This window comes from Haliotis rubra, unplaced genomic scaffold, assembly GCF_003918875.1.
Source record: "Haliotis rubra isolate DU_JTF1 unplaced genomic scaffold, ASM391887v1 Scf1391, whole genome shotgun sequence".
NCBI classification, from domain to species: Eukaryota; Metazoa; Mollusca; class Gastropoda; order Lepetellida; family Haliotidae; genus Haliotis; species Haliotis rubra.
The window spans coordinates 43163-57924 of record NW_025765327.1 but is presented as its reverse complement, the minus strand read 5'-3'; the positions used below and the strand labels follow the sequence as shown (position 1 = coordinate 57924).

At 40.7% G+C, this 14762-nt stretch overlaps 1 protein-coding gene across 1 annotated transcript; it reads left to right on the top strand.

The window, feature by feature from the left end:
- Positions 1 to 6488: 6488 nt before the first annotated feature.
- LOC124268573 lies at positions 6489 to 13221 on the top strand. The gene is made up of 6 exons (XM_046703566.1): positions 6489 to 6580; positions 8235 to 8410; positions 11538 to 11589; positions 11914 to 11925; positions 12204 to 12290; positions 12576 to 13221. The coding sequence occupies exons 1-6, from the start codon at positions 6562 to 6564 to the stop codon at positions 12749 to 12751; spliced, it is 522 nt and encodes a 173-aa protein (XP_046559522.1). The 5' UTR covers positions 6489 to 6561; the 3' UTR covers positions 12752 to 13221.
- Positions 13222 to 14762: the final 1541 nt, after the last annotated feature.

Genomic DNA, 14762 nt, shown 5'->3' with positions numbered 1-14762 from the left:
AATTCAAATTTCAAAAGTTCACTGCGCGTTTTCTCTTCCCGTTCAACATATTCTAACTGCACACGATATTCTGCTGCCTTCGCTTGAGCTGCCATTCGCGAGTCACATGACTTTGCCGACTGTCCTGACAAACCACTTATCACTGAAACTTTATCACTCATCATGAATCGTAAAATGTTCTGCTATTCACGAGTTGCATTCAGAGGTGGTGTTCACTATAGCGTTAGTCCGCTAGGTTTCCAAGCAACTCACGTGCAAAACACAATCTATAAAAGTTCCAATATTTATTCTTCATTTTAAATACAAAGTTGTCGCAAACCTTGTCCGTACACATTCTCTTCACAACTTTGTGAACACCATGGTTCCTCACATCGCATGAATGTCCATCGAAGAAGACATTGCAAAGTTCAACATGGCATGTGCTTTCAGCCATGATCTGGTTTCGCAAGGGGGTCCAAAACAAAAGGGAGGCAACCCTCTGCCAATGCCACCCGCATACCACTAAAAACTTCTGTCCTACACGATAACCGCTACAGCGACGTTTACAAGTTTGCATGACAATCTGCCAGTGCCATCGTCTGCCATCTTTGTTCTCCCATCTCCTATGGAGTACCCCTTGTCTAATAGACAATCGATCATATTGTCCCCACAGAGCCTTGCAAGCATTTGAAGTTCCAGACACCTCCTTCCACTGAGGCTTGATATTATTAGCTCTAGCTTTGTAGATGAGTGCAATATCATTATACGCTAACTGAAGATTTTTCAATTCATCGGGCGACAGTTGTTCATAATGAACAGCTTGGGTCATACTCCCTGCCTCTACCACCTTGGACCTAGTCACTGCACCACAAAAGCTTGGAGATGAATCAAGACCAGCGCATTGTTTGCTGCAAGGTCCATTCTCCGGTTTGCATTGAGGACATGGTACATGCCCTGTCATTATTAGAACTGATAATTCTGCTGTGGTTTGGGCCAAGCGGATTAAGAAACCTGTAAATCAGATGGCCAGGTGGTTGCAAGTGCTAAGCAATTATGACCTAGAGGAGATTCAATGAATGCGCCCTGGTCTATGACCGGTAGTCACAACAAAATCTGTAACGGCCATCACTACGTTGCACTAAAACAGTTGGTGAAGCCCATGGACTAGTAGAGGGTGTAATCACACCTTGCTCCAACATTCGAGCAACTTCTTTTTGCTCTACTTCACGTTTTGCAAGTGCCTGGCGTTTTTCAATTCTTCCTGTTGAGATTCATCAAGATTAGATTTACTTCTGTCATACAGATCTTTCAGATAATCAGGAATCACTGCATTTTTTATCTGAAGTTTTGCAATTCTCTTGATGTTTTTGTTTGAGGACAAAGTAACACCTTGACATTGAGCCAAAATTCTACTAGAAGCCAGAGTAATTGGGTTGTCTGTCACATTAATGAGTTTAACATATGCTGCATTAGCCCTTTTCACAACACTGTTACTCGTGAGAAGACCACATTGTGCTAAAAACTCCTTACATGGCTCTACAAGAACATTATTGTTCTGTTGATTATTGGGTAATGACAGTTTAACATAAGACACTGACTGTGGTGGAAGCAAGGTATCTTCAGCTACTACTACAGTTCTGTCAGCTGCAAAAGTAGGTAACCAAACTCCCTGTAACTTGATCCTGTGATCTGCAAGATCAACTACATCACCTAGATCAGTGAGTATGTCCATTCCCAAAATACAATCAACTTCGAATGAGTTCTCAATCTCAGCTACAAGAAATTCTTCCTGCGTAGGTTCCATGTCTTCACTTAAAGTCAACAATGCCTTGAATATTCCCTTTACAGGAAATGAGGTTCAATTAACAGCCTCCAAGGACAAAGTAATAGGACTCAGTGAAACAGAACGAGGAAGACGCTTGTAAGATCTCGGAGATATCAAAGACACTTGTCTACCAGTATCCACTAACAAAGTAACGTAAGTATTATCCAGTTTGATATTCACTAACTGGCCTTCATCACCTATTTTAAAACAAGGTCTCATCATTGCAATAACTTGCTGAGAATCAGCTGTGAGAGAATTTTGTGGTTGCGCCTCTGCTGCAATCACCTCCTTTTCCAGCTGACCACTTGAGTCTTAGTCTTAGGTCTTGAGTCTTAGGATTCAATGTAACATTGTCATCCGCCAAATCCCGACGTAAGTCTGAGATGGCGGGTTGGCATTTCCCTGCGCATGCTGCGGAGTTGCTCTACCAGTTGACTGACTCACACTCTGTGATGTCCAATGTCCTGGTCTATGACAGATTGAACAAAATGAATTTGCTCTCGTGTCATGCCTAGATGGACTCTGAGCTCTGCGCATGCCCCTATTTTGGGTGTGCCCTGGACTGCCATAAGGAGTTTGACTCATTGAACTGTTTTGTCCCTTTGAACTACCACTTTCTTGCATTTGAGACAATCTGTCAACAGTTTTTTTGTAAGTCTGCCAGCTGTTTCGAAAAAACATTTAGTTTATCCTCAGTTCTATCCGGCGACTCAAAATGTACTTTCTTCTCTGCAGGTCGTGTGTATGCAGCGGCTTTCACAGACCTGTGAGTGGTTCGACAGTTTGGTCCGTCCAATACAGACTCATACCTTTCTGCAACATCAACTGCTCCTTGTAGTGTGCAAACACTCTGGTCAAAGAACCGGAGACGGAGATCTTTGTCAACTGCTCTTTTCAAAGCATCTAGCGCCAATCTCTCCTGGAGGCCATCATCCAGATCAGGATAGGCTTCCTGGACAAGTCGCCAAACATCATCTCTCAAGTCTGCTATTGACTCCCCAGGGTTACGCTTTCGGTTTAGTAATTCTTCCTGCTTAACCTCAGGAAAACTTCTACCATATCGTCTCCCGAAGGGTATCTGCAAGCCACCTGTGCTGCTCCTTCCAGAGTGCATCCTAGCATATCAGCACACTGCTGGTCAGTCCAATGTGATTGCCTAGCCACATTCCTGAATTGAGCCTCAAAGGCAGCATAATCACCCTTACCACTGAACTTTGGCAAGTGCAAAGAGGTCCGCGCCACAGGAGTAGCTCTAGAATCAGTTTGTCTGACATCCATGGCATTAACCCGCTCCGCTAAGCTCAAAACTCTGTTTGAGAGCTGTGCCATGATGTTAACCATGTTCATCTCATTGTGACTGGCCATTTGCTGAGAAGGATGGTCATTCCTTCCAAGAGGTCTGTATGACACATTGTCATACAAAGATGGTGAGCAGTACTTTTAGCTGTTCAGTCAAGCGACTGCGAATCACACTGAAAATGTTGCTGCCTGCCATGACCCTGCAAGTCGCCTTCACTGAAGGACCTACTCGGATCAACAGCCCTGGCGCTATCTTCTCTTGTGGCACCATCTTCCAATGGTCTGCGACATTTTCTCGCGACCTGGATACTGGTTTGATTATCCACAATATGTTTGGTACGTGACCTTAAGTTAGTTGCAGGGCCTTCCATTGCATAGAGTTTATCAGAAAAACTATTTTGATAATAAGCTGAGTAAAATTTCCACATCATATGTATTTATGCAAAAAGAGAATCCCACTTCTGACACCATTAAACTGTAATGGGTTGGGGGTGGGGAACGTGGTAGTCAGGATATATTTTATGTCCCATCCCAACCGTCTGTTTTGAAAATATATGTAAAAACGGATTAAAAGAAAATTCTAACAAATAAATAAAGTCAGTGAATCTTTTGTAACAGGAGGATGCTGTTTCCGGTCCTCAGGTCCGCAGGATTCAGGGGTTTAAAGTCATAATGACAACCAAACACAAGATTTTGCAAACCAAATAAATTTATTTCCAACTCAACTTATATATATCGAGTCAAAAAAGAAACTTCACAAAATGTAATTTGAAAAATAATGAATAATTTTTCTCTGATGATACATCTATGTATCCGAAATGGGATCCCTATCTTTCGACTCTAGAAAAACGTTAGCAAAACCCACTCAAACCCATCCATTCGTCGTGCAAATGACGTTAGTGCCAAATCAGGTTTTGCACGTGCAGTCGATCACATGATCTTCGCATCGAAGTTTCCTTCATATGCACGTGTTTGCATTGGCCTCAAGAATTGAAAAAACACTTTTAAACCACAGTTCTAACGGTACTTGAAATGCCACGATTGTCAAAGTGCAACGTGAGCGTGCCGTTGGCATGTTGCAAGCGGAAAGATCAGTTATTGGCGTCGCCAAGATCAATGGGATGCAGCCGTCGTACTGTGTTTGACTTGCGGGTCGTCTACAACAAACTGGCACCAATTCTGATCGCCCAAGGTTGGGTGCGTCCACGTGTGACGCCACGAGCAGAAGACCGTCAAATCGTCCCTACGTCACCTACGTGATAGATTTCTGCCGGCTACACGAACCAGGGCTGAGATGTTTAGAGGTCGACTGTCCTCACACACCATTCAACGAAATCGGTTGCGGGCTGCCAATCTCCATTCTTAGCGTCCATATCGTGGGCCAATATTGACACCGTTTCATCAACGTCAACGTCTGCTGTGGGCCCAACGTCATCTCCCGATGGACCCAGAGACTGGAATCGAGTCGTCTTTAGCGATGAATCTAGGTTTACCCTCAGATTCGCGGACGGCGGGCATAGAGTCTGGAGACGACGTCGTGAACGGTATGCCCAATGTTGTGTACAAGGAGGTCGACAGATTCAGGGGCGGAGTTGCATGGTGTGGGGTGCTTTCTGTGGGAACAACCGTTCCCGACTTCTATCATCCGTGGAAACCTCACAGCTGCTGCTTACGACGACCAGGTGCTCACCCCTGAACTTCGTTCCTTTCATGGCGGCTCATGGCGCAGGTCTACAGTTCCAGCATGATAATGCTCGGCGACGCATCACCGCGATGTTGACCTGAAATTTCCTTCAAAACGCTGGAATCAACCTCATGGACTGGCCATCGAGGTCCCCTGACCTTAATCAATAGAGCACGTTTGGGATGCACTTGGGAGAAGGCTTCGTGGTCTTAGGAACCAACCTCAAATTTGCAGGAACTTGGCTGCCTTGCAAGAACAATGGCGCCAGAATCCCCAACCACGTGTTCCCAAGCATCAGGCAGTCGATGAGGAGACGGTGTTTGGCAGTGGTGAATGCGCGGGGCGGCCGTACACGATATTGAACTGAGAAAATTTGCATTTTTATTCTTGTGACTTGACATTCTGTATACCCATGTTTTGGAACGGCGATGTAGCCTAATGGAACTGATTATGGCACTGTCAGTGTATCGAGTACATCACACACATCTCAGCAATGAAATAATAACAATTTAACCATCTTACTATCTCTTGTTCTTTTATAGTGCCCTGAAGAAAGAATGTGAAGTTTCTTTTTTGACTCAGTATATATCATAAAATCAACAATAAACTAAGTTAAATAAACAACAAAAATAATAATGCCTCCAAGGATCCTGTGAAAAGTGAAAACCCTTTTGACTGTACCTATACTATTGCCCTTTATCCCAACTTAATTCCCCAAAATAATGTTCCCTGCAAAATAAAACAAAAATTAACTACCTAACATTATCTAACCAAAACTTTATTTCTTCTTTAAACTAAAACTTAAGAAACTTAAAACTCTGTTTGCCTAGTCTACAGAAACAATAGTGAATTTCTCGCGCTTCTTGTCTCTGTAAAACCCCAGGAGTGCAGGAGGAAAAAAATAATCAGCCCTTTTATACCCCTAACCTATAACTCTTACCCAATAAAACCATGCTCTGAAAAATTACCGGTAATAAAGGCCCTACAAAAGAAAAGTTCGGTGGACTGGTCACTCTGCTCATGAGATGATTATGCATTGCTGGTGTTGTCTCTCTAACTGCTTTAGAACGAGAGTATGCTATATGACGTCATCGTACTTCCGGTAATGCATGTAGCAGAAGACGCCGAACGTTAGAGCGAGAAGAATGCGATCTAACATCCAAATAAGACGTGACATTAAATTAAACGGATATAGTTTACCAGTTACCACCTCCATGAACACGCCTGCGTAAGTACTTTTTAAATATCCATTTATATTTTAGCAAATTTAATGTATAAACAATCTCTGAATCAACAACACATGTTTTGATGACGTAATCGCCTGGAGATCGCGGGACAATTCGAGCATATCTCTGGAGCGAATCATAACCATTAAATCTTACGACAAAATACATGAATGTGAACTTGTAACTACAATATACATTGTTTTTACACACAATACATGTATGTAATGAGATGTAATCATGTTTTGAGAAGTTAACAAACATGAACACGATCTCGGAAGCGTGTAAAAAATACAAAGTCCTCGATTGTTTACGACCTGACTTTTATAGGAAGTATTAATAAGTCTGAGGAATGTATGCGGCATTATACCCCACAATTTTAAGATTCAACGGCTAATGCGCCGTTGCTGCGGTCTGAGTACACGTGTGTTTGTTTACAAGCCAGAACCCCCTGACATGTGCGCCAGTCACGTGATATGCAAATATATCGGGGATAAAAGCAAGATTTATATCAACCTCTTCATTGTGAATAACACGACGTTTCGGAGTGTATGCTTGCTCCTTCATCGGGTAATTTATTAACAGTTATTTACAATAAAGAAGTTGACATCCATAAAATCTTGATTTTCTTATGCATTTAGCATGGGACCCTCTATTATCGCGGTAGTTAATGTTGTCGCCATCGGGATTATGAACGGCTACTGACATTTAGTATTTTATGTATATTTTCAGTTGACTGATGTTTAATCTTCATTTCTGTCACAAATAATGTGACACATGGTCGCAACTCGTTTAATACCATTGCGGCAATTCCGATTGTCTCGTTTGACCCGGAAATTGAAGCAACTCTCTATTATCACGGTATTGCTATTTTCTTACTATGGCACGCGGTACAAGCAGATGACACTGTGAAACGTTTACTAATACAAGTAACGAATCTAAATAGTTTGATCATTAAAAAATATTTAGGAATTTCATTCACATTAGTAATATCATCATGCTTTTAACCCAAACATCAGAAACTTCTATTCAGTTGGATACAAGGTAACAATAACGTTACAATATTCTTTTTCCGGCTTAAAATGTACCATACAAGTTGCTGCCCATTCGTCACCACTCGCCCCTTTCCGTAAACTCCGTATTCGGCTTGTCCCGGAATAACACGAGTGGGTCACGAATGGTTGATGCCGTGTGCAGAGTGAAAATGCATAATACGTCCATTCCTGTTATATTTTTAGCACGGAAAATATGCAAATGACCTTATAGTTGTCACAGGATTGCTCTTGACGACTGACTGACTGACTGAGTTTGGTTTTACGCCACTTTTAGCAATATTCCAGCAATATCACGGCGGGGGACACCAGAAATGGGCTTAACACATTGTGTGCCCATGTGGGGAATCGAACCCGGGTCTCGGCGTGACGAGCCAACGCTTTAACCACTAGGCTACCCCACCGCCCTGCTCTTGACGAAGTAAGTTTTGATTCATGCTAGATGTAAAGGGCAGTAGGGGTCATACTAGTTTCAAAATTTTCTAGAACTTACTAAAAAAAAGATGAATGCTTTAATATAACTCCGATTACACACAACATTCCAATGAAATAAATGACTTTTTCAAGAGCGATGAATATATTTTTCGTAATTTGCATTTGTAAACAGCCGATGCGGGGCGTGGTGTTTCTGCTTTCCCGATGTTTTCGCATGCCGCGATAATAGAGAGTCCCAGTATAACTTCTAAATTCCCTTCAAAGATTCAAATATCTCGGGGACAGCAGCATATGCTTGGTCAACCTGCCCGCCTCTGATAGCACCGTCTGTTAATAACATTACTAACGTTACCCAATGATGGCAATGTTGGTCCAGCGGACATTGCTATCTGGGGCATGGTGAAGACTGTTTGAAAATTTGAGATGTTGCTGATATCAAAGTATCTAGTATCATATTTCCCTAGATAGGCGTAAACGGCGTCAGTACCAGTTCGCAATCTCTATGCATGGAGGACCTTGGAGTTATAGCGTCTCCGCCTCGATCGTCTTTACTAACCCCTGAGTTGTTTTGAATTGATAAGCCAATCAAATAGACATGCAGTTTAAAATTTGGTTAGTCATAGACATTATACGTCTTTGGGTTAGTCAATATTTCGGACAGTGTGAGATGGAACAGACCGTCATTTCAATGCATCCAGTCTTTGATTTAAAAATGAATACTGATGGATCGTTTTCAGTGGACTGCCTTGATGTGTGTCACGGTGGTGAAAGGAGAAGTGTCAAAGTCGTCTTCGGTGTGATACTTCTCTTGAACACTGTTGCTGGTATTATTGCCGTCGTCGCCATCGTTTACAGTGCAACATCACCGGGAACAGCACGGAATAACCCAGCGTTGAATGTAGCCTGGGATGAGGTAAATATGAACAAATGACGCAAACTTGTTACATCAAGGATCTACGCTCTCTTTTGTAGCTTTTTCAGCGTGCTAGGATGAACTCAATTTCTGTTGGTTACACTCATGTACTTGTACTGTAGCGGCCATAAAATTTCATCTGTGGGATGACTCCTAGACTAATAACTAGTCTCTGAAATGGACATATTTTACTGAAAAAAGTTGATAGTAAAAATATTATATAACGAAAAGGAGCCCTGAGACTTTCTTCATTTTCTGAGACTAAACAAATCTGCAGAGGGATAATTTCTTGGAATTTCACAACATGTACAAAGGTTCTTATCACCCATTACTGCTTTAATTGTGTGTGACAGGAATATTTACTGCCCCCACTGCCTCCAGGTCCTACTGCCAGTGGTGTGGGGTAATGAGTATCAAGTGTCACCAAATCTATTTTGAGAGCAAGCAGGGATACCAGCTAAGGGTAGCATATCTTGATATTCCTATGGCTGGACAACTGGGATCTCACCCAAAAGAATTCCAAATTTATTTATATTCTCCAAAATCCAAAGGTTGTGTCTGCACTATATGTGGAAGTTTAATTGATGTCGCATATATATATATAATGTAACAAGGAGATAAAAGTCATTAATATCCCATGTATATGTCAGTTATCCCCTATGTCAAATGTCTTTATATAGCAGGAGTATAAGTTTATGGCCACACTCAGCAATATTCCAGCTGTGTGTAAATAATAGAATCTGGACCAGATAATCCAGTGATCAACAGTATGAGCATCAATCTACACAAATGGGATGCAATGATATGTGTCCGCCCAAGTCTGCTATATTACAAAGTGGAGCCTAAGTATTGAAAGTTTTTTTAACACATAGTTTACTTTTTTCAATATTGTCAAGTTGACTCAAGTAGGTAGGCCTACCATTAAAAGTTCTACCTTCAGAATCGGTAATTTGTTGCGGGGGATAACAATATGCCATCAGATCCCCATGACAATGTCAAAGTTTAATGAAGTCACAAATGCCTAGATCGTTGCCGCTCATTGCTTTGAGCGTAATGATTTATATTTCTCTGTTTGTCTCTTCATTATGCAAATCAAGGATGACACAACAATAACAGTAGCATGGCTTGTATTTTCTACTGACTTGTATGAATAGGGAGAATTTCGAATGTCAGTGATTTTCCACTCCTGGATGGAGAACAATACAAGACATCTTCACCACTTCAGTACTTTTCAATCACTGTATTCTGATTTGGACAAATGCTATGTCTATTTACTTTCATCCTCATCAAAGTTCCGGGGCGGTGGGGGTAGCCTAATGGTTAAAGCGTTGGCTCGTCACGCCGAAGACCCGGGTTCGAATCCCCACATGGGCACAATGCGTGAAGCCCATTTCTGGTGTCCCCCGCCGTGATGTTGCTGGAATATTGCTAAAAGCTGCGTAAAACCAAACTCAGTCAGTCATCAAAGTTCCAATTCATTTTTACCCTGAGATGGAAAACTTTTCGAAATGATCCCCTCTCCTCGCCAGTGTAAAATGAAACAGTTAAAGAAAATTCTCAGATTTTATGTCATCAGGTCTCTAGTGTAATCACACATGTTGTTTGTCTGGAGTGAGAGGACAGGCAGAAGCAGGAGGTCTTGGCTCAGTGTGGGGTCTTAGGGAGTGGTGGGGGAGGCTCCCCATGAGTTAATATTAAACACTAGTGACAGCTAGAGATCAACTGATAATTACAAGCCATATTCTGGCTTGTGAATTCAGCAGATTGGTACAGACCCTGAAGCTGAGGAAATCTAGAGTTGCCACATTTTCTAGACTTGTGTGGGCTTTCTTGGATATATTTGCTTCAGGGTTTGTACGACAGACTAGATGACTCCACGCCCTGCTACATACTCTTAACTAATGAGTCTGAAGAATATAATAATGTGCATTGGTTTTGTCGGTTGATTTTAATTATCCTTGACATTGTGATTGCCACGTGATTCAAGCAGAGACCATATAATAGAATATGGTCTCTGTGGTGTTTCGTTTCGTTAGTTTTTTATTTCGCAATTCACTAACCGAGTCGCAGAGTTACCTCCCTTAGTAAATAGCACATGGAAACAGGCCGCAATGGCAAACTTGCTACAGGACCGGGATTCCATCCCACTAACAGTAAAAATAGGCCACCAAAGTGTATGTATATGATTTATAATATTACCTAGATGTTGTTTCTATAACAGTTTTTACATGTCAGTTTCCATAAGGTTGTTTATGGGTTAAAATGTGCACCTGCATCAGTTTTTCATTCCCGTGCAGTGCAGCGTGGTGATTCAAATTAGTTTCCAGTATGTTTGAGCTCTGTTCAGAGTAAGTTAGTATCATAAATGGCATATTACATTATTTTTAGTGCTAGCATATTCTTGTGTAGTGTAAACAGCAATATTTTCACCAATAGTTAATTATTGTCAGAAATGAGTATACTATAGCCTTCATGTCCAATTTGTCAATTTGAAGCGCACATAAAATCTCAAAGTATCCGCCATGCTAGCGCTTCACTGTAGTTATGCAGTCGTAACACTCTTTAATTCTGTATTCCGAAAATGTTTCCAGATTGTGTTCTGACTGGAACTTTTTGTTTGTTTCAGTGTTTTACTTATTATTACGGACAGGAATAAAGTTTATGTCAGCGTAAACTTCTTTCGTCTGTACAGTCTCTGATTCAAGTAATTCAAATGTTTGCATGATGCACAAGAAGCTTGATCAAGGTCTTGGTTCATTGATGTAAATGTGAAAGATGAGGAAAAACCACTTGCATGAAAATACCGATGAATTCTTGTTAAAACCCCCCATACACGCAGCATTATAATGATTTTCAAACAACCCTGTTTGAACTTTCATATTAACATGTGATTGTTTCATAGCAAATTGTTAATTTTTAGAAATATATGTAAGGTTAATGCAAACGCATGTAAATGAACAAAATACTCGAAATGCTCAAGTTATCCATACATTCAATAGAAACAGCATATTCTTCATGTGTTAAAAAAATAAAGTGTAATATGAATAAAGTGTAAGAAATATATGCATTTGTTAAATGTTTGTTTTACATGATAATGTCCTACCTTCAGCTCATTTGTTGTCCACAGGCATACAGGGGGTTGGAACTATCGAACCAGGAACAGCCGCAAGGTACATGTCATAGCATATCGGTGCTTTAGCAAGCATAACATGGCATAGTATAACGTATGTTCAGTGAACATTACGTGTCATAAGTTTATTTTAACCCATTGTATGTTGAAATACTTGTGGTAAATACATGTTTATATCAATTGCACATTAAATAAAAAATGTTTTCTTAAGCAATACCTCTTAATGTACATATTGTACAGAGAGAAGTGTTAGTAAGTTTGGTTTTACGGCACTTTTAGCAATATTCCAGCAATATCACGGCGGGGGACACCAGAAATGGGCTTGACATATTGCACCCATGTGTGAAATCGAAGCTGGGTCTCAACGTGACGAGAAGACGCTCTAACCACTAGCTTACTTCACCGCCCCACATATTGGATAAGATAAAATAAGATAATTGCCCGTGAGGAATTTGTATGGAGAGAAGTATTGATTAAGTCTGCCAGGTAAGAACATGGATAAGATTAACCATTATGTTATACAGCATGGTATATCAAAGGCTGACATAGTGAAGCTATAGTCTACGTATTAAGACCTATGTTGGAATGCCTTGATAACTATATATTTCTGTTGGTCTGTGCAGAGAAAGTGACTATAACCTTCTAGAACGGCAGCTTGGGTTATCAGATCTTCAGTTCCTCAATCTACTGAAGCCAGTGTCACATTTCAGATCTTCAGTTCAGGGCTGGATTTCGATACAAGAACAGCAGGTTTGATCTCCCACTTCTGAAGACCGGATTTTACATAAAGGCAACACTGAATGTTAAATCAAAGTAAACTCAGAGAAGTCATTACTGTAATGTAAAATGCGTATACATTTACAACAATGCGCACATGTATGATTTTTTTTTACCTGCAACGTATTGACTCAATATTGATGATTGATTTATTGGTAATTTGCATTATCTATCAAACCACAATCTTCAAGCTTCCATAAAACTTTCATTTCTCTCATTGAGCACTAAGTCTTCTATATTGATGTCCATGTATTTCAGTGCAACCTGGTTCTCTCTCAGCAATGAGGAACTGGGCCAACCCTGATGGTTCTGACAGAAAGCTCCTGTACAATGGAATGCGTTACAAGAACGGCTCCATCACAGTACCAGCACCAGGAGTGTACCACATCACAAGTCACGCCAAGTTCTACATCGAGGGACAACAGGAAGGATGACAAGTCACTCCAGACATTCCAGCACCAGGTTGTCCGCTATAGTGCCTCCAGCCAGACGCAGGTCGTGGTTGTTTGAGAATGCTGTGACTGAGTGTAGAGAGGGTATCAACGACGGAGCTCACCTGGAATACCCGAGTGATGCTGGTGGACTGGCTCAGTTGGATGCTGGAGATCAGGTGATGGTGAAAGTATCACATTTACAGACGCTGAAGCATGATCGTGACTGGCACTATTTTAATGTGAATATATTATAGCGGGAAGTGTGAGTGTCAGTACCACTTAATGGTGATGTGACTGGCACTGTTTTGATGTACATATTGTATAGAGAGAAGTGTGAGTGTCAGTACTACTTAATGGTGATGTGACTGGCACTGATTTGATGTACATTTTGTATAGTATGACAAGAAATTATTGAGAATTTTAGGAATATGTTTAATCGGATTTCTAGTATAAACAACCTTGACCAGCTATCAAGTGCTTGGTTTCATTCAAGAGAGACAACTTCGTTAATCCTTTTTCATTAGTTTGTGAAGAGTTATCCCCTTTGTTAACTTGCTAGCAGACGACATTTTCAGTGATCCTCAGTATGGATGATTTAGAGAAGAGGAAGTTGATTTTAGAGTATTATAACAAGGACATCAGATCAGCTTAGGTGATTTCAAGTAGAACAGGCATCCCTTTGTCCACTGTTTATCGTGTTTTGAAAAATATTGCAAATGGATATGGCAGCATTGAGCAGGTAGGCCCAGAAAATTGACTGTCGGTGACAGGAGGCTGCTTGGTATTCTTGTTTCTAAAAACAAACGAAGGACTTTAGAAAAGTTAAGGCTGGATATGATTGATAGAGGAACTGTGGCTGTCTGTAAGGAGACAATTAGAACTGAGCTGCATGCAGTGGATTGGCAGAAAAGTCAAGGAATTCCATCACCGATCATGAAACGTGACAAACAAAAGGAGCGAAGGTTGAACTGGTGCTTACAGCATAGAAATTTTAACTGGGACAATGTGATTTTCTCAGATGAAAGTTCTGTGTGGCTGTTTCCTAATACACTGAAATTCTGGACCAAACAAACTGAAAAACATTTATATCAGCGCCCAAAGTACAGTCCAAAATTTGACGTGTGGGGTGGCATATCTGTGTTAGGGGCAACGTCCCTCTGTGTGTTTGAAGGGAATATGAACAGTTAGCGGTACACAGATATTCTCGAGGGACATTTACTTCCATCTGCTCACGTGTTCTTTGAAATTTTTTGGATTTTCCAGCAGGACAACGACCCAAAACATCGTTCAAAGCATTCACAGGCCTGGTTTCGGACCTAAAATATGACATTATTAGATTGGCCAAGCTATAGCCCTGACCTAAATCCAATAAAAAATGTTTTGGGACTTATGAAGGAAAGTGTCAATAAAGAATATCTGACAAATATTGCTGAAATGAAAGAAGAGGTGGTCCAACATTGGGACAGCATGGACCACGACTTTCTAACTTCTTTGATCAGTAGTATGCCCCGCCGCATTGAAGCCTGCATTGTTGGCCATGGTGACTTGACAAAATACTAACTGTTCACCTGTCTTTGAATCTGGAGTTATGTTCTGCTAATATTCACATTTGATACGTGAGTAATGAGTGAAAAAAAGTAAAAAATTACAATCTTTAAATTCTCAATAATTTCTGGTTGTACTGTATAGAGAGAAGTGTGAGTTTCAGTACAACTTAATGATGATGTGACGTCCATCATGTACAGTGGACATTACCTGTCATAAACAAGGAGCTTTTGTGTTAAAATACTCTTGGTAAATACTTATTTAAATATATCAATTGTACATTTATATATTTTTATGAGCAATACATTTTAATGTACGTATTGTACAGTGTAATGTTTGAGTGTCCCCTACCACTTAATGATAATGTGACTGGCACTGTTTTGATGTACATAATATATAGAGAAAAATGTGTCAGTGACAATACCACTTAATGGTGATATCGATGTGACTGGCACTTGTAAAGAGC

Bases quoted from the DNA above. Each gene is read 5' to 3' on its own strand.
- LOC124268573 (XM_046703566.1), top strand. The intron at 8,411-11,537 runs GTAAATATGAAC...TGTTGTCCACAG, and splicing joins TGAATGTAGCCTGGGATGAG to GCATACAGGGGGTTGGAACT. The intron at 12,291-12,575 runs GTTTGATCTCCC...CATGTATTTCAG, and splicing joins TTTCGATACAAGAACAGCAG to TGCAACCTGGTTCTCTCTCA.